This window comes from Dipodomys merriami, unplaced genomic scaffold, assembly GCF_024711535.1.
Source record: "Dipodomys merriami isolate MVZ:Mamm:240054 unplaced genomic scaffold, mDipMer1.0.p SCAF_174, whole genome shotgun sequence".
Classification (NCBI taxonomy): Eukaryota; Metazoa; Chordata; class Mammalia; order Rodentia; family Heteromyidae; genus Dipodomys; species Dipodomys merriami.
The window spans coordinates 305-20720 of NW_027203093.1; the positions used below are offsets into that span (position 1 = coordinate 305).

A 20416-nucleotide genomic window follows, 5' to 3' on the forward strand; every position below is an offset into this window, starting at 1 on the left:
GGCATGAGCCACTGACACCCAACTACATTTATTTTATTTTATTTTGCCAGTCCTGGGGCTTGAACTCAGGGCCTGGGTACTGTCCCTGAGCCTCTCTGTGCTCAAGACAAGCACTCTACCACTTGAACCACAGAGCCACTTCCGGCTTTTTCTGTTTATGTGGTACTGAGGAATTGAACTCTGGGCTTTATGCATGCTGGGCCACATTCCAAGCCCCATTTATTTTTTTAGTAAATAGTTTTTTTTTTTTTTTTTTTTTTTGGGTCCGGTCATGGGGCCTGAACTCTGGGCTTGGGCGCTGTCCCTCAGCTCTTCAGCTCAAGGCTAGCACTCTACCACTTGAGCCACAGCGCCACTTCCGGCTTTTTTCTTTTTGCTTATGTGGTGCTGAGGAATTCAACCCAGGGCCTCATGCATGCAAGGCAAGTGCTCTACCACTGAGCCATCTTCCCAGCCCCAGTAAATAGTTTTAATTGTTATTATAAAGGCGATGTACAGAGAGGTTACTATTAGTACATTTCTTGAGGGGTCAGTATCTGGTTATCTGCAATGTTAGCCTTCAGGGAACCTAGATGGATTTTAACCTTAGATGGGATTGCACTGAAGGACTGGGTGTAGGAAAGAGATAGTCAGGGTAGAAATAACATCAGGCAAGAAGAGGCAGCAGTGCTCCACATCAACAGAGCAAGTCACTGTGCAATTTGGATAAAGGCAGTGTACATGCATAGTGTAGATGAATTAGAAACACACTTTTACACCAGAGAGTAGCAGCAGGACGACTTTGGAGGAAAGGAAGAGACAGACCAAACATCAAAGAAAGAGAAGTTATAGAAGACAAAGGATTGATAACCAAGCCTTGAGACAAGCCTATTTCGGAACACTGAGACGGACGGAGCAGTATAGATCCTCCAGGCTAAAGGAGCTGTCACATAGCCAGAAGAACATTAAGTGTCCACATTCAGTGTGATGGTAATGGAGGGAAGAGAGATAAAAGAAAACAGATAGGGCATCTCCCTGTGGGGAAGAGGAGGCAGCCAAAGGGACCAAAAGCGAAAAGTGACAGGCTGTGAAAGTGAGATAGAGTATCAGAGAATTACACTTGAAGCTGGTGCATAACCTTTGCTCTATAGCTACTTGTTAGTGACCTCCCAATGAGGGCAGTGGTCAAGCTTGGGAAGGCAACACTCTACCTACTCTGACAAGAAAATATTCTTTATTTTGAAGGATACGTGAAATGTAGTTTTCTTTTTAAATTCAAAACTTAAAAATAAAATACTCACCAAACATCCATACGTCACTAGCTGAGGTAAACCGTCGAAAATTGATTGACTCTGGAGCCATCCATTTTATAGGCAATTTTCCTTTGGAAGCTAGAAGATAAATTTTCCCTGTTATCTGCTTGAGAACCTTATAGAGCTTGCTGAGACTTTCAGTATTAAACTAAAAAGCTCCAGCTATCTGACCCTCTAGACCTTGATTCTCTGTGAGGTGTTTGGATGGGTAAGTGGTGAAGCTGGGTAGAGGATGAGACACTGAAGTCCTGCCCTCCCCAAAGTGAGGTGTGAGCCAGAAGGCATAAACCACCAGGCAGGAGGGTAAGTAGACAGCACTGTGTTGTAAGATTTCAGTTCACTAGGATAAAATCTTTCTTGTTTCTTTTGTCTCTTGTGGAGCTTGAACTTGGTATTGTCCCGAGCTCTTCTGTTCAAGGCTAACGCTCTACCACTTTAAGCCACAGTGCCACTTTCCATTTTCTGGTGGTTAATTGGAGATAAGAGTCTCATGGGGACTTTTTTTTGCCGAAGGCTGGCTTTGAACTGGAATCCTCAGATCTCAGCCTCCTGAGTAGCTAGGATTACAGGCATAAGCCACTAGTGCCTGGTTATGAGCTTCTAAGTTAAATGAGTAAATAGCAAAAACTATCAACCAAACAATTCTTTTTATCTATTACATATTCTTTTCAAATATCAAACAATCATGGTTTAAACAGTAATAAGCTATGAAAGGCAGATAGGATATTGAGAGAACAGTGATGAGGTTTTTTTTTTTTTTTTTTTTTTTTTTTTTTGTCGGTCGTGGGGCTTGAACTCTGGGCCTGGGCGCTGTCCCTCAGCTCTTCAGCTCAAGGCGAGCGCTCTACCACTTGAGCTACAGCGCCACTTCCGGTTTTCTGGTGGTTTATTGGAGATAGGAGTCTCACGGTCTCTCCTGCCTGGGCTGGCTTTGAACCGCAATCCTCAGATCTCAGCCTCCTGAGTAGCTAGGATTACAGGCGTGAGCCACCAGCGCCCGGCAGTGATGAGGTTTTTGTATCTATTAGCTGAAGAGCCTTGGGTTAACAGCACTGTTTTTGTTTTCTTCCTTTTTCTTGTGGTGAGAATCAGAGCAGGGCCTCATGCATACTAAGCAAGCCCTTTACTATTGAGCTAGATCCCCAGCTCCTGACTGTACTTTTTGGCTATTACAACTGAAACTGTATTAACGTGTTATACAAACATCATCTGCTATGTTGTATGGTAGCTGTATATTTAGTTTTTAAGATTTTGCTGAGCTTTTTTGGCTCTATTGCCATCAATAAATAATGGAAAATTTAGTTTCTCTGTGTCTTTATGGCAATGAGTGTTGTCACTATTTTTTTTAATCTTAGTAAACAGATGGATTTAATAGTCCTGATGGGGTTGTAAGTATCATCTTGATGTTGTATAATTTGCATTTTTCAGTGATAAAGATATTGAGCATCTTCACGTGTCCCACATATTTTTTCTGTTCATGTTCCTGTGCCTTGTCACTTACTATGGTCAGTCCTTCATATATCTGTCCTCATGTAGTTAGCAAACTATCTCCTCCTAATTTGTACCTTGTCCTTTCACCCTTCCAGGAGTCTTTTGTAGAATAAGAATGTTTAATTCTAATCATATTTTGCTGCTTCTACATCCTTGTTTTTAGTGCCAAACCAACCTACAGACCTCCTGGCAAAGATCTAGACTGTAAACATTAACTATGTTTTTTTTTCCTTCTAAAAGTTGTATAGTTGTATGATCCATCTTGAATTTCTTTGTGGTGACTGGGGTTGAAGCTATCCAACTCCTCCAGCACTGTATGTGAACAGACCACCATTTTTCCTCCACTGAATTGGTTCCATAACTCAGTCAAGCACATTGGAAAAATACCGTTTTTGTGGGCCATTCCTGGGGCTTTAACTCTGGGCCAGGGTGCTATCTCTTAAGTTTTCTTTTTTTTTTTTTCTGAAGGCTCACATTCTAACATTGAGCTACAGTACCACTTCCATTTTTTCTGTGATTAATTAGAGATAAGAGTCTTATAGCCTCCTGAGTAGCCAGGATTACAAGCATGAGCCACCAGCAGCACCCAGCTGGAAAATGCCTTTTAAAAAAATACAGTGAAGGTCTGGAACCTATTTCTTACCTTTGTAATAAGTACTGTCTTCCATATATCGCGATAAGCCAAAGTCTCCTAATTTTACACAATCATTTGAGGATACCAGAACATTCCGAGCAGCAATATCCCTAATAAAAAATTGAGGACAATAAACATAATAAAAACAACCCCATAAATACATACATACATACAATACATATATTTGTACATGCACACATAAAATACTGATATTTACTTTGAATGATGGCAAAATACATTCTCAAATTAGGAAAATTCTTACAAAATTACCTGTCATATTATCCACTACATTAAACTGACAAACAATAGTACGCAACTGAAATTGGAATTGTGCCATTATCAGAGATCTCATTAAATAAATAGAACTCTTTTTTTTTTTTTTGTCGGTTGTGGGGCTTGAACTCTGGGCCTGGGCATTGTCCCTCAGCTCTTCAGCTCAAGGTGAGCGCTCTACCACTTGAAATACAGCGCCACTTCCGGTTTTCTGGTGGTTTATTGGAGATAGGAGTCTCACGATCTCGCCTGCCCGGGCTGGCTTTGAACCGCGATCCTCAGATCTCAGCCTCCTGAGTAGCTAGGATTACAGGCGTGAGCCACCAGTGCCCGGCTCCTAGAACGTAACTCTTAACACTGTATCTAGCAAACAAATTCATGTGGATTCAAACTACAGAGCTGCAAATTACAAAGAGAAATTCTGCAGAATGCCAATAGATGTCATTTGTAAATAAAGAGATATCCTGAAAATCTCAGAAGAGTTTCCTATTTCCACATATTCACTGCTCAAGCCAGGTATAGGCGCTTGACTGTATTTGTGGGCGGAATAAATGCATCCCCAAACCCTTTCACTGCTTATTCATGTACCATGTACTTCAGTCTGAAAGGACAAATGACTTTCTAGGCACTAGAGATTTAAATGGTTCAAAGGTTATGGGGTATTTTCCTTGCCTGTTTCTCATCTACTACTTCTGCTTAGAAAGCAACTTAGCAGCCTCATGACTGGGTCTTACCTGTGTACAAATCTTTTGCTCTCCAGATACGCAAGTGCTGTACTAAGTTGATAAGCATACAGGATCAAAGACGCCAGATCCAAGCTGTACTTCCTTACTTGCAAAAATGATCTCAGCTTTTAGAACAAGGGCCAAAACAAAAGAGAATAACTCAGAGACAGACAATAGAAATCAAAACAAGAATGCCACATAAAACAGCAATGTGAGCATTTTCAAATGCATTTTTTATTACAGGAAGATGGCTTCGATTCTCCCTTACTTAAAAAAGTATAACAGATGCAATATTGTAACTCAGAAATTACAGTTACGTGTTTTAAATCCTAATATAAAAACATTTGTGACTATGAGCAGATTTTTAAGAAAATAAAGATATCCCTCAAGGGAAAGAATTAAAGCACAATATGAAATACTACTAAATAACAGAGAACAAAGAGACCTATTTTCTATTCAAACAAACGTTAACACACACATAGCCCATCCACCACTGCAAACCTTGCTGCCTTAGGCAAAGTGTTTAGGGTGGGAATTAAGGAAGAAGAAGCAAGAAATCTGCCCTTCTGTCTCCTTGAGGATTTTGATGCAAAGAATAAAATGGTCCTAGATCAAGTGTTTACCCCACTGGGCTTAAATAGTCCTGACTCCTACTGATACCATTAGTTCAGCTAGATGTTAACATGGGAAAGAAAGGCATACAAATTTATTGAACAAAAAAATGTATGCCATCCCTCCATTTGACTTGGAAACATAGGGCAGAGGGAGATGGTGAAAGGGGAATCCTGGTCACCTCCCTGCTGGGGGTTGACTCAACGGGCAGGGATTGGCCCTGGATTTGCAGATCTGCAGATCTGCATTGTTAGCAAGTTTCCAGGTGACAGGATGACTCACTGGTTTCTGTGCTCTGGAGGATGTCTAAAAGGACGTAGACACTCCTGTTACTCATATTTTTCAAAGAAACCATGACGAATTCCAACTAGTCTGAAAGATATTGCAAGTGAATTCTCAAAAAAATGAAGAAATGTTTAGGTTTACCTCAATTCACCATTAATCTACCCATATTCCACTAAAAGTGTTTCTTTCATCCTCAAATCACTGGGCTAATTATTTAGGCAATGGTACCAAAGAGTAAGAGAAACAAAAACCCATAAAACCTGTCCTGAATAAGGCCTATGGGAAAGAGATTGTGGAAATGTAATGATGACACACACACACACACACACACACACACACACACACACTCACTCTCTCTCTCTCTCTCTCTCTCTCTCTCTCTCTCTCTCAGGCTCAAGTGATTTACTTCCCTCAACACCTGTAGTAGCTGAGACTATAGACATGCTGCTACTGCACCCAGCTCAACGAAGGTATTTATTTCCATATTTAAATCAAAAGCACACATAATCTTTAATGAGAACTCTGTTCAGAACCTATGATGTAGTCTCTGTACTTCTGGTTCTCAGGCAAAGGCTATGAAAAACCAAGCACAAACGAAATGATTAGGAAGCATGGGAGGTGTGGAGATCTCAGTACCTCTCCCAGGGTGCACAGCTCCATGATTATCCAGACAGGATTCTCTGTGATGACTCCAATCAGCTTCACAATATGAGGATGATCAAACTGACGCATTGTTACTAGGGAAAAAAGTTGTCTCCAGTTAGTCATTTGAAAATTCTTCTGTAGCTCTGATGGCTAAATTTAACACAAGGCTGATGTTCAATGAGCTCTGTGTTCAATGTAAGTTAAGCCTGCTCTTACGGGGCACAAATTGGCCCAGCATATTCTGTTGCTAGGATGCAAGACAACCACACAATAGCAAACCCAGGTAGGCCAGGCAGAACACAAGGTGAAGGGTTAAGAAAACCCATTCTTTCCTTCTGTTGGCAAAGCTGACCCTGGGCTAGTTTTCCTCTAGAAATCTAATCAAGTGGGATTGTACAGTTCATTTAGGTAACATGCTAATGCAAACCACTGCTGGAGGAGCAAGAATGAACTCCAACTTCCTGGTGGGAAGCCTTCTATCTTAACCCCATGCTGCTAGCATCTGCACACACCACTGTGGCCTTGTCCCTCTGCACATAACCGGCTGTTTCAAGGACCGGGACAGCTGTGAGGACATCTGTGAAAGAGAAACAGAATGCTGCGTGGCTGCTGCATGCTGGTGCCTGCCCGCCCAATGGCACCATATACACAAGTGTAACTACATGGGGGCTCAGAGTTCAAATTTCACAGAAATACAGGCTGCCTCCAACACCCTGTGAGTAATTTTAAAAATGACATACTCCAATGGGTATAAAAATACTAAATTTCACAGACTTAACATGAAAAAACCTTATTATATTGTCAACCAAGGACATTACCATAAAAGCAGTAATTTTTTAACTTATTAGTAATAAAGTAGCTGACATCTAAATGTTGTGGGGAAAAAAGACTTTGAAAGGGGCCAGAAAATATTAGTACATGTTCTGTCAAGCTATTCATGCATTTTAGTATTCCAAAGTTGTAGGAAAATGATAATAACATGCATATTTCTTTTCAGTGTGTGTGGGGAAATAAAGTTAAAATTTTGCATATACTCAAGAATTCACCTCTTAAGATTCTCTTTGGTATAACAACTTTCAGATTCACTTATAACTAAGCGATTTTGTGCCCAAGTTGTGCCCACTTAGGAGCAAAAACAGGTCTGAATGTGGCACTGAGTACAAAGTCTCCACAGGGCTAACCTTGTGTGTTAACAACTTGTTCTTGAATTCTCTTTCTCTCTCATTCTCTCTAGAAGTCTCATTATGTAGCTAGGCTGGCCTTGAACCTGTGGTCCTCCTGCCTCAGCCTCTACAGCTCTGGAATTATAGGAGTATACTACTGTTCTCAACTAATTACTGATTTATGAACCTTATGTTCTTCCTGTCTACTGTGTTCAGGAAAGAAGTCTACAATCACATTCAAGTGATGGTCCCTTGAAGGTCATGTTCAGATTCCCCTGGTGTCTCTGGCTCACTACTGAGTTACTAAAATGTGCAGCCACTGTAGTTGAGACCCAGAGCCAGGTGAGCCTGGATATACATTTCTGCTGCTCTTATTAGGATACCACAGACCTACTGATGCTCTGGAAGTTGCCTCACTTTCACTTTATGTAATGCAAACCCCTTATGTTTTGTGTGAAGCAAAAAATATATTCCAAGAGGAAGACATGACAGCCTGTTATGATATTTTTGCTTTAACAGGTAATATAAAAATGGTCCACAATCCGAAGCATATCATGTCATCCTTTCATCTTATCTGGCTCATGTCATTGTTTAGGTAATCTGTTTTCTGTTTTTTTTTTGTTTTTGTTTTTGGTTGGTCATTGGGCTTGAACTAAAGGCCTCGGCACTGCCTCTGACCTCTTTTGCTCAAGGCTGGTGCTCTACCACTTTGAGCCAAAGTGCCACTTTCAGTTTTCTAGTGGTTAATTGGAGATGAGTCTTACAGACTTTCTTGCCTGGGCTGGCTTTGAACTGTAGTCCTCAGATCATAGCCTCCTGAGTTGCTAGGATTATAGGTGTGAGCCACTGGAGACTGGCTAGTAATAAGGAATCTTTAGATAGATTTTCCACCATTCATTTTCGATTTACCAGGAGTAACTACTGACTTATTTCATTTTATTTTTTTGTGCTCCTGGGGCTTGAACTAAGGGCCTGGGCACAGTCCCTGAGCTCTTTTCTCAAGACGAGTGTTTTACTACTTTGAGCTACAGCTCTACTTGCAGTTTTTCTGGTGGGTAAATGGAGATAAGAGTCTCAAAGACTTTCCCTCCTGAGCTGGCTTGAAACCACAATCCTCAGACCACAGCCTCCAAAGTAGCTAGGATTACAGGTGTGAGCTACTGGCGCCCAGCCTGACTTTTGGTTTTAGGTGATCCTTACATATACTCATTAAGATTTTTAATTTACTCTCAAGTAATTACTTCAAATACTACAAAGCAAAGGATGAAAAGTAAAGTTTAACAGTCACTGGGAAACTATCCATGTTGACCTGGCAATCTTAGGAAAGTACAGACTTTTTTTTTTTGGTCGGTCATGGGGTTGAACTCTGGGCTTGGGCACTGTCCCTCGGCTCTTCAGCTCAAGGCAAGCGCTCTACCACTTGAGCCACAGCACCACTTTTGGTTTTCTGAGGGTTAGTTAGAGATAAGAGTCTCATGGCCTTTCCTGCCCGGGATGGCTTTGAACCTCGATCCTCAGAACACAGCCTCCTGAGTAGCTAGGATTACAGGTGTGAGCCACTGGTACCTGTCCAGACTATTTTTTTAAAGTTTTTTTTTTTTTTTTTAATTTACTTCATTGCTACTATAGAGGTGCTGTACAATGTTATTACAATTACATGAGTCAGGTAATGAGTATATTTCCTTTCATACAGTGTCTTCCCTTCCCTCATACTCTCCCAGTCTCTCCCTCCCATCTCCAACTACAAGTTGTACAGTTTCCTTTCATCAGTGTCCAGTGAGCTCCATTGCTGTACTTTTACACTCTTTTTCCTCGAGTGCTGTACCCTCCTCCAAGCCCTTCTGAAGATGTACACTTGAATATACCATACATAAGATAAAGAAAACAGAATCATAAAAAAACTAAAAAAAGAAGGGGGAAAAAGAGGTCTTTTGTTTCCATATCTTCAAGTTCATTTCAGTATGTATATTATTTTATATAGCTATGAAGAGGCACTTAGGCATTGTGCCTTTGTGTTTCTCTCCTCTTTTGGTCTCACTCTATGCGAGTATCTAGAATCCTGTGTAATTTGTCATATCCCAGTGCATTTTAGACCTAGTTTCTGCATATCAGAGAGACTATGCACTGTTTGTCTTTATTAGCTTGGCTTACCTCACTTAACATGATTTGTTTTAGTTCTATCCATTTCCCTGCAAATGATACTTTATTCATTATAATGGCTGTGTAAAGTGCCATTGTGTATACAGTTGCCACATTTTTTGGATCTACTCATTTCTTGTGGGGCACCTAGGCTGTTTCCATATCTTGGCTATTGTGAATAGTGCGGCAATGAACATGGGTGTTCAGGTGTCCTTATCATATCGTGGCTCATGATACTCAGGGTGTAGCCTATTCATTACCCAGGGAAGGAAGTTCAGAGGTTGCAGCCTACCTTTACAAATGATATTTTACTGGAACCTAGCTCTGTCCATCTCCTTTGTACTGTCTGTAGATGGTTTTCACAATGACACAGCTACATAACTGGAACAGAAACTAGTCTAACAGCCATAAATATTCACTATCTGGCCCTCTACAAGAGTTTGACACTCCCTAGCCTAGGATACCTCTTCCATTTTACACATTGCTCATTAAAGCCTTACAGAGTGTAGACATACTACATCTGTCATATTTCTCTGAAGTAGCAATTGAGCAACCCTTCCATGGAAGAAAACAAGATTAGCTTAATTTTACTACTCATATTATACAATAAGTGGGCTGGAGGAGTAACTCAAGTGGTATAGTGCTTATCTAGCAATGACAAGTTTTGGGTTTGGCCAGGCACTGGTGGCTCACTCCTGTAATCCTAGCTACTCAGGAGACTGAGATCTGAGGATCATGGTTCAAAGATAGCCCAGGTAGAAAAGTTCATGAGACTCTTATCTCTAATAAACCATCAGAAAACTGGAAGCCAAGCTACCGCTCAAAATAGTTGAGTGCTAGGCTTGAGCACAAGAGCTCAGGGACAGCACCCAGGCCCTGAGTTCAAGCCCCATGATTGACAAACTTAAAAAAATTTGGGTTTAATCTCCAGTACCAAATTAAAAAAAAAAAAAAAAAAAACTATGGATGATTTCTGTAGTGATCTCCTAAAAATGCTTTAAAAAATAATTGTTCAGATAACTTTAGGAAAAGATAAGTGATTTTTAAAATTTGCATTTTTGTGTGTGTGTGGGGGGGGGGGGGTCCAGTCATGGGCCTGAACTCTGGGCCTGGGTGCTGTCCCTCAGCTCTTCAGCTCAAGGCTAGCACTCTACCACTTGAGCCACAGCACCACTTCCAGCTTTTTTTTTTCTGCTGTGGTGCTAAGGAATCGAACCCAGGGCCTCATGCATGCAAGACAAGCGCTCTAGTACCGAGCCACCTTCCCACCCCTAAAATTTGCATTTTTGAAAATACATAACGCACAAGAGCCCACCAAAGGTAAGGCTGACAGAGGGCTAAGTGCTGATAACTGGGTAGTCTATGTTCTTGGCTCTAGCACTCTATAGAAATGAGTGAGTTGAGGGGCTGGGAAGGTGGCTCAGTGGTAGAGCGCATGCCTGGCATGCCAGAGGCCCTGGGTTCGATTCCTCAGCACCATATAAGCAAAAAGAAAAAAGCTGGAAGTGGCGCTGTGGCTCAAGTGGTAGAGCGCTAGCCTTGAGCTGAAGAGCTGAGGGACAGCAGCGCCCAGGCCCAGAGTTCAGGCCCCATGACCAGACCCAAAAAAAAAAAAAAAAAAAAAAAAAAAGAAATGAGTGAGTTGAGACAGAAGCCACTGGCCAGACTTTTTCTTATACTTGAGGCAGAGCCTCAGGAACAGGATTAAAGATGTACTTAAGACTTAATTGATGGGGGTCAGAATATGATTTAGTTAATATTAATTTAAAGGATGTTTAGATGGAAATCTTTACTAACATGGAAGTAGAAAACATCCATTGGATGGCCATGTAATGAACAACAAATACTTCTCATGGGTTAAGCCCTCTGCTGGCCATGGGATACAGGTAATAAGCAAAGCAGACATGCCCTTGACTGTACGGAGCTTAAATCTTGGAGGAACAACAAACAATAATTACATGTCAACAGTGTTCCATATTTGATCACAGATACTTGTGCCATGGCAGGGAATGCCAAAGGGAGACCTACTGTAGGGATGGTAGTCAGAAAAGGGTTCTCTGTTTTAAAGAAGCAGGGAAATGCCTTGTGAAAGGAAGAGGGATCAAATCATGATCAGATTCATTATCATCAGCACCACAGCAGAAGGCAGAGAAAAATGTGCTTGGTGTGTACAAGATGGACAAGTCCCTTGCTCTCCATGATTTACTTTCATGAGAAAAGACTAGTCATACACAACTCGTTCAAGGCAGCTTCATTATGGCATATACAAGCCAGGGACTAGAGGGGATATAGGTAAGGGAAATCACTTGCAGTTAAAGTCACTCTGGAAGCCACTAGAGGGGTCTCCTCTGAGGTCAATTTTTGGTGAGTCTTTCATATTATGTAGTAGGATAAGGCGGCAAACCAGGTGGGTAGTGAAGTTCTAACTAATCAGCAGTCTAGTCTATGAGATCCAGCAAGCAGGGATCATGTCTATCTGGATTTGCAAGGCCTGGCAGTATTTGGGGCACGATCATTTCTCCATATGCACCGAGTACACTGAAAGACATACTGATACCATGAAGGGAGAGGCTATCATCCACTTTCATATATAAAGCATCACGTTTACTGAGGAAATCTGCACAATCCTGCCCATTGAAATTCAGAGATTAACTTGGAAGGCAAAATGATAAATGTAGCTATCTCATGAAAGTAGAAACATGGTTTTTCTTACTTCCTCAGAGATAGTTTGGACCTTACAGAAAGAAAGGCAAATGGAATTCCATAGAAATCTCTAGAAACTTACAGGCTTCTTGAAGGAATTTCTCTCTCACGCTGTCCGAAGTACAGTTCTTACATGTTTTAATTGCAACCGCCAAAGCTGGGTTCTCCTGTGTTAGGGAAATTACAGAATCATACACACATGTAAAATCCCCAGAGAAAAATGAACATGCATGTGAAAAGTCATGTATTCACAAGGCACAGGTTGAATACTTATCTGCTCCTCTGGCAGGCATTACTACAAGTAACCAGGATACACCAGTCACCATCAGACAGCAGTCTCTGCTCATGCCCACCCTGCACTCCAGTGAGGAACAGTGGTATCAGAGACAGAGAAGTAAACCAGGACATAGAGATGGCATGGTGGCTGCTACACTGCAAAGATTTGGAGGAAAGGGAGCTGGCTCCACGATGGAGCAGGACCATTACTCCTGGCTGGAGGAAGGATATGTGTGATCACTGAGGATGGAACAGAGTACACAGGGACCGAAAGCATTGAGTCCAAGGGGAAGAGGGACTTTCCAGGCTAAAATGAAGGGATAGTTTCTACTCTAGGTAGAATGGGGACCCACGGTGTGGTCTGGGTCAGGATTCAGGGTCTGATCTAAGGTCAGAAGAACTGCTCTGATTGGGCTGCTGGGGACAAGATCAGACACAGGGAGCTCTCACTGAAGTTGAGAGGCTCTGGCCAAGTGTGGTAGTGGTGCAGCCAGGAAGGGCTAAGCTGGATACATTCCTAAGGCTGGACAACTTTTGGTGGGCTAGTAAGAGAAAGAGTGAAGGTCAGGTCTATGGCCAGAGAAATGGAAAGATGGTAGGGGCAGGGGACAGTAGGAGGACAGTGTGACTAAGTTCAGGGAAACCTGAGCTGGATGAGGGACTCTGGAAGGAAACTAATCCATATGACTGCATAAATTATCAACAAAGACAACAGAGACAGAGTTTAAGGACTGAAGCTCTACAGTAATGAAAAGGCTGGAAAAAAAAAGGAGAAAATGGTAAAGGAAACAAGGAAGGTGTGGTGAGCAAAGTAATAGAAAAAACAAGAATGTGTTTAGAAGCCAAAATGTTTCTTTTCTTCAAAAAGCTTCCAATATGAGAAATGACCTGTCATTTTGAGCAACTTAACACAGTATCATAAATGCTGTGTGCTTATCTCACCCTGGATAAGATAAGTACAAGTTAGCATTGCCAGAACCATCTACTCAGTTTATCTCTAAGGTGCCTAACACTCTGTTAGGGAGACGGGAAAGCATAGGGAAAAAGAGAACAAGAGCAGATGGGGAACTAAAAGTTTAGCAGGTGCTACTTACTGCCAGATTCCTTTTAAACAAATTCTCCTATGTCTCCCGGTGAAATGTGGATGAGTCAACCAGGCTGGGTGCGGCTTGGCTCAGGAGGAAGGGAGAGAGGGCCAGTGGGCAGGATGCCACTCAAGTCCTTCTCTTACTTCCTCTGTACATTTCTCCTTCCTTGGGAGAGGCTAGGTGGTGTCATCAGACAGACCGGCTGAGTCATTGGCCCCTAACTGGGCTGCCTGACTTTTTTAACTTTCTCTTTAGGCTTTGAACATTGCTAAGCTTCACGTAGCTTCTTCCCATTGGCTGACCCTGTTATCTTAGGCTTGACAATGAAGGGTAAGAAGGATAGGGATGGATCTCACCTGAAAAGGAGTCAACAGAGGATGGAAGGTGTGGCTGCCCACGTCATGCTGCCAAGAGGGACAGGCGCCTTCCTTTAGAGGGGCGCGTTAACAGTGAGTCAGGGCAATTCATTCTGAGCTGGAGCACTGTCCTCAACTGGGATGGAGCTACCACTTGTCACAAGATTCTGCTCTGAAATGGTGCCATGGTTAATTTCTTGATGGGATGAAGCTTGATTATGCCAAGCTCTTTCTGAAGTCTTCCTGCGCTGTAAATGGGGGGGCATAAGCCCATAAATATCAGTCACAGGCAGGAAAGATTGGCACTAAAAATTGTGGGCTCAAGTGCCATTTATATGCCAACCTCCAAACTGGCACCTCCTATTCTGACTTTTTCCTCTTCTGCCCTGGCTAGCACACTGAATCTACCCATTCTGTCTCCGCCTGGAGGTAGAAAAGTTACTTTAAGGTGGTATGACTAAGACAGAACTTCTAACATTTCACCACAAGGGTGAACTTTTTTTGTGTCTATTTGATTGGGTCATGAAGCACCTAGATATTTAGACTAGCACTCTTCTGGATTTTTCTATGAGGGTATTTTTTTCCCCATGAAAACTTCCATGTGAGGATGTTTTCAAATGAGTTGTAACTTTGTTTTGTTTTCAGATAGCCTTGCTATGTAACTCAAGTTGACCTTGAACTCATGATCCTCTGGTTTCGGGCTCCAGAGTGCTTGGATTTCTGGGATTACAGGTGTACACAGCCTCATCTGGTTCTTGAATGAGAATCTTAACATTGAAGTCGGCAGACTGAGTAGAGCAGATGGTCTGATGTGGGCAGGACTCAACCATGAGCTTTGTTTACATGGGGAGTTGGGATCACGGACACTGGTCTTTTTCTGCCTTAAAGTAGAACTACTTCCTCAGCTTTTGGATTTAGACTATACCATTCATTGGCTCTCTTGGATTTCTGGCTTTCCAAACAGATCTTGGAACTCGTCAGCCTCCATCATCACAAGAACCAATTTCTTATAAGGAATCTATGCAGCTCTGTCTACACAGATCTAAGTGGTTCTGTTCCTACCTGTAGCACCCATCTAGAAGAACGCTGACTCTGTTACCAGCACCCCAGGGAGAACAGAACAGCCACTGACTGCTACTTTTCTCGCTGTCCCCATTCACTACAAAGCAGGAAGATATTTTAGGACTCATGCTGTACTGACTGAACTAGCGGGGTGGCCACAGGGGAATGTTAACTCAACTTCCAACTATCTCCCATGGGCCACAGGCCTACCCTTCTATCTTCACTGCTAATGCCAGTTTCATCTACTGTTGATGAAGTTATTCGTTTATTATGATAAAGCTGTTATGAGAGACATCAGAATGGAATCAAACAAAATAGTCCTGCTATGCTTTTGGGGGCTAAGACATTAAATAATCATTTAGTAAGCATTAGATTGAAGACACACACACACAATTTTTTTTTTTTTTTTTTTTTGTTAGTTGTAGGGCTTGAACTCTGGGCCTGGGTGTTGTCCCTTAGCTCTTCAGCTCAAGGTGAGCATTCTACCACTTGAACCACAGTGCCACTTCCAGTTTTCTGGTGGCTTATTAGAGATAAGAGTCTCATGGACTTTCCTGCCTGGGCTGGCTTTGGACCATGATCCTCAGATCTCAGTCTCCTGAGAAGTTAGGATTACAGGTGTGAGTTACCAGTTCCCAGCTTGAAGGTATTTTTTAAAAGTCTCTAGAATTTTGTATTTTTGTGGTTGTGCTGAGGTTTGAACTCAGGGCTCATGCTTGCTACATAGATGTTCTACTACTTGAGCCATGCCCCTGGGATCTTTTTGCTTTAGTTATTTAGTTTAGGCATGCCTACTATTTATGCTTCCCACATAGCTGAAGTGACAGATGTGCACATTACATCTAGCTTATTAGTTGAGATGTTCCCTAGCCTGACCTTAGACTGCAATCTTCCTGATCTCTGCTTCTCAAGTACTTGGGATTATTGGTATGAGCCATTGTGCCTGGTAAAAACTCGGTATAACATTCACAGCTAAAATGGATTCATTCTTAAAAAGTGATGAAGACTAGGGCTGTAGCTCAGTGGCAGAGCATATTCCTATCATGTGTAAGACCTTGGTTTGATTGCCAACACTGTAAAATTTTTAAAGAAAGAAAGAAAGGAAGGAAGGAAGGGAGGGAGGGAGGGAGGGAGGGAGGGAGGGAGGGAAGGAAGAAAGAAAGAGAGAGAGAGAAAGAAAAAGAAAGAGAGAAAGAGAAAGAAAGAAAGACGTAAATGAAGTAAAGTCCACACTGTGGCTATATGAGTGAGGTGACCCAGCTAACTCTGCAAAGCCTAGAGCAACATAGTATCAGAGCTAGAGACAGAGGCTATGCTTAGGTGGTCTGCTCAGTAATCCAGTCAAGAGCCTTGTCTCCACATCTGTCAAGCAGACAGCTATGTCTACTTTTAGGTCTTTTCACTAAATTTAGATGTAGCGCTCTTCCTACTTCATTTTCCTCAAAGAGCACAGTTAAGAGAATGAGTAATTGAGCTGGGTGCCAGTGACTCACATCTGTAATCCTAGCTACTTACAAGTCTGGGATCTGAGGACTGTGGTTTGAAGCCAGCCCGGGCAGAAAAGTCCCCATGAGACCCTTATCTCCAATAAACTACTGAAAAGAGCTGCAATTGGCACTGTGGCTCAAGTGGCGGAGTGCTAGCCTTGAGCACAAAGAGGCTCAGGGACAGCTCCCAGGCTATGAGTTCAAGCCCCAGGACCAGCAAAGGAAAAAAAAAAAAAGGTGAGTTACAAACAATTTTTTTTTAAATGGGAAAAGAGTAACAGCAGGTAAAAGATATAGTTAGGTAAGCTGATGTAAGCACAGAGTAAAACCTCTCAAAGCTAAATTAAAAAAAAAAAAATTGAACTTCTAATTGTTTAGCTACAGTGTGGTAAGTAACATTCACCCAACAGATGTGAAAGCACTGTCTGCAGTTTCTGAGACAGTATCAAGAGAGGGCTACATCTGTGCAGATATAGCTATAGTACAGCCATCTTTGGGCACCTGCTAATATTCCAGTTTTTAGAAACCATTTCTTGAGCACAGGTGTCATTTAATTCTAAAGAGTCATTTTAAAAATCTTCACTCTGATGCCAGGCACCGGTGGCTCACGCCTGTAATCCTAGCTACTCAGGAGGGTGAGATCTGAGGATCACGGTTCAAAGTCAGCCCGGGCAGAAAAGTCCGTGAGACTCTGACCTCCAATAAACCACTAGAAAACCGGAAGTGGCGCTGTGGCCAAGAGGTAGAGTGCTCGCCTTGAGCTGAAGAGCACAGGGACAGCGCCCAAGCCCAGAGTTCAAGCCCCATGACCGACCAAAAAAAAAAAAAAAAACACAAAAACTTCACTCTGAGACAAAAAGACACACACTATCAAAGAGCTGGTACTAGCTGCTAGAAAGGTTAAATGAAATAGCTACCTAGACAACGGTTTTGTCAAAAAATTAAACACAGCTACATGTGAGGAAGCAAACAAGAAGTGTTAACATACACTCACATGAAATTATGCACATGAATATTCACAATAACATTTTAATCACCAAAATGTGGGACCATCTCTGATGTCCAACAATTGAAAAATGGATGAATAAAAGGTAGTACAGCTATACGAAGAAGTATTTAGTAATAAAAAGACTACATACCATGATTCTATTTTATGAAATCTGTAACAGGTAAACTAAGACAGATAAATGGTGACACAGGTGGGGTGAGAATATGGATGGCCACTGCTAATGGGCACCTGGTGTTTGAGATAAAGAAAATGTTATAAAATTGACTGTGGTGATGGTTGTGTAACTCCAAAAGTACTCAAAACCACTGAACTAAGGCTGGGAAGGTGGCTCAGTGGTAGAGCGCATGCCTTGCATGCCAGAGGCCCTGGGTTCGATTCCTCAGCACCACATAAGCAAAAAGAAAAAAGCCGGAAGTGGCGCTATGGTTCAAGTGGTAGAGCGCTAGCCTTGAGCTGAAGAGCTGAGGGACAGCGCCCAGGCCCAGAGTTCAGGCCCCATGACTGGACCAAAAAAAAAACACTGAACTACAGCTCTCCACTGATCTCTTCTAGAGGGTAAAATGTTATGGGGGTTAGATGGGCTACATGGCTACATGGGCTCAACAGCCACCATCGACTCTACTGCTGCCGATGTGGGTCAGATGATTAAATCAATCAAGAAAGACCTGGCCCCATAGAAGCTAATTCTGGCAACAGTTCTGATTTCTGTAAGTTGATGTGTACAACAAATAAGCTTTAAAAACAAGAAAAAAATATGTAGCAGAAAATACAAGAGGTATAAATACTTACCGGACTCATATACACTCCTTGATGTACATCTCCAAACTGGCCTTCTCCAATACATCGTCCAAGTTCTATTCTTTCTCTTTGGATCTCATAATCCCTCGCTACAAAAATGACCCATACACAATTAAAATTTAAGTACCATAATCCAAATGCAGCAATAACACTTGATACATACATATAATTTCATTACCACTCATGAACAAAAGTTTCATCTATAGTACATCAATATATAAAAATGCTTTAAACAGAGTGGAATTCTCTTAAACAATACATTAAAAGGCATTTCTGCATCCGGTATAGGATTGATAAGCGCTCAAACAGTAAGTTCTACTAAAGGTATTCTGGAGAGTCGTTGAATTGCTCCGGTCTATTTGGCATTTATTTGATAATTTTCTAAATAATTGCTCTAAGAATTATATGATTAATTAATAATAGCTATTAGTTTACATATTAGTGTATGATGGTATAAAAACAATTATTTAAAGCAATTATTTTACAAATAATTATGGGTTGTAAACATGGAGATAAAAAATCTGTCTAATTAAACTTTTATGTTTTGAAGGTTTAAGAGTTTTCCACTTCATGATAATTCTATTTCTAGATTATATATGGAACTAAAGAGGTTTAAAGAGGTCTAAATAATTTTTAAAACGAATTTCAAAATTAAGTGACTTAGAATCGAGATTGTACATAACGGTATCAACTTTTGAGTATGTGCTGCAAATATTAAGTTGTAATATTTAAATAATAATTTTGTATTACATTTTATAGAAAGTCAATTATTTAGTAGGCTGTTGAGGTATACAGAAATAAAATGCCCATTAGGAACAGTAAATTGAACTTGAATTTAATCTAGTAGTAGTTTGACTTATCTGAAATATGGAACTTATCCCTTAGCCCATACAATATGTAATCCTTTCTTGTAATTGCCAATAGACAAACCAACAGCAAACATTCAAAATCTTCCTCCCAGGTAATCAAATTATGGGCCACACAGAACATTCAACCCAAAGTTTAAATTGTGTTTTCCTCTTTAAAATCACTTTAGCGAGTAATTCCATTGATTTAACAGTATAAGTAAAACAATGACAAGAGTTTAAAATAAAAGTTAACTGAGAACTGAAACATCCCACATCACTCCACAGTTGCAATTCAAGCAAATGCATTTATTCAAATGAATCCTGTTACCTTCATCTATTCCATAGCTTTCTGTATTGCAATTAAGAGAGAAAAAAATTGAAGACCTTGCTTAGAAATAACTAATAGAAATTAGGTTAGCAACAACAAACTTGGTGAGGACAGGTCAATAATATTTACAATTTTATTAAAGCACAAATGAGTTAAAAAATACACAAGAAAAAACTAAGTTAACTCAATGTTACTTTATGTCACTAGATCCCTAGCTCATAATTTCCTACTTTATAACACATTTTTGTGAGATCTGGATAAGAGGCAGGCACATGAAACATTTAGTACTCAACTACACATAATCAACACACTACATTTGTAAGAATGTACACATGACTAAATCCACAAAACAATACTTAGGGAGGGGCGAATGGGGAGGGGTAAGCCGGAGAAAATGAGGGAGATGGGATGTAGTAATGTTTAAATAGAAATGTACTCATTACCTTACTTATGTAACCATAACAACCCGTTTATCACCTTTACAATGAATTTTTAAAAATACGAAAAAAATCCCCCCAAAACAAAAAACAAAGTAAACAATAGTTAAAACATTTTCGTAATGGCTATTGGTAATCAGAAAGTCCACACTGGGTCTGACTGGACTGGCAAGGAAAATGCAAGCCTCAGAGGCTTGGTTCTCTCTTCTCTTTTGGTACTATCTCCTTACTGTAAACAGAACATTTAGCTCTGTTGAATCTACTGAAACTGGGACAAGCAGATTTCAAATTACTAAGGCTTCTGAAGCTTCCTTAATTTTTTTTTGGTCCAGTCATGGGGCCTGGGCGCTGTCCCTCAGCTCTTCAGCTCAAGGCTAGTGCTCTACCACTTGAGCCACAGCACCATTTCTGGCTTTTTTCTTTTTGCTTTTGTGGTGCTGAGGAATCGAACCCAGGGCCTCATGCATGCAAGGCAAGCGCTCTACCACTGAGCCACCTTCCCAGCCCCACTTCCTTAATTTTTTAATACAAAAAAATAAAAAAATTTAAGAGAATATCCAATGTAAAAATTAGGCGCACAGATTTGTCTCCTCCAATCCGAGTGAGTGGTCATTCTGAGGAAAAACACCCTGACACTTCCAGGCTTTGAGGAACTCGTCTAATAAAGTTCTGTGTACTTTTCCTCCCACTGGCTTGTATTTAATCTTTAAACAATACTAATTATCTATACAGAAAATACACTAGCCAATAAAGTTCATATTATCA

General features: G+C 41.1%; 1 protein-coding gene across 1 annotated transcript in view; it reads right to left on the bottom strand.

Annotated features, from left to right (window-relative positions):
• Positions 1-315: 315 nt before the first annotated feature.
• The window catches only part of LOC138829571 (focal adhesion kinase 1-like), a 93031-nt gene continuing 72930 nt past the window's right edge, over positions 316-20416 (bottom strand). The window contains exons 15-21 of the mRNA XM_070025921.1: positions 19215-19235; positions 18030-18127; positions 12045-12129; positions 5949-6049; positions 4425-4540; positions 3427-3527; positions 316-1370 (exon numbers count right to left, since the gene is read on the bottom strand). Coding sequence (XP_069882022.1) covers positions 1255-1370; positions 3427-3527; positions 4425-4540; positions 5949-6049; positions 12045-12129; positions 18030-18127; positions 19215-19235 — 638 coding nt within the window. The 3' untranslated portion in view covers positions 316-1254. The remainder of the gene's footprint in view (positions 1371-3426; positions 3528-4424; positions 4541-5948; positions 6050-12044; positions 12130-18029; positions 18128-19214; positions 19236-20416) is intronic.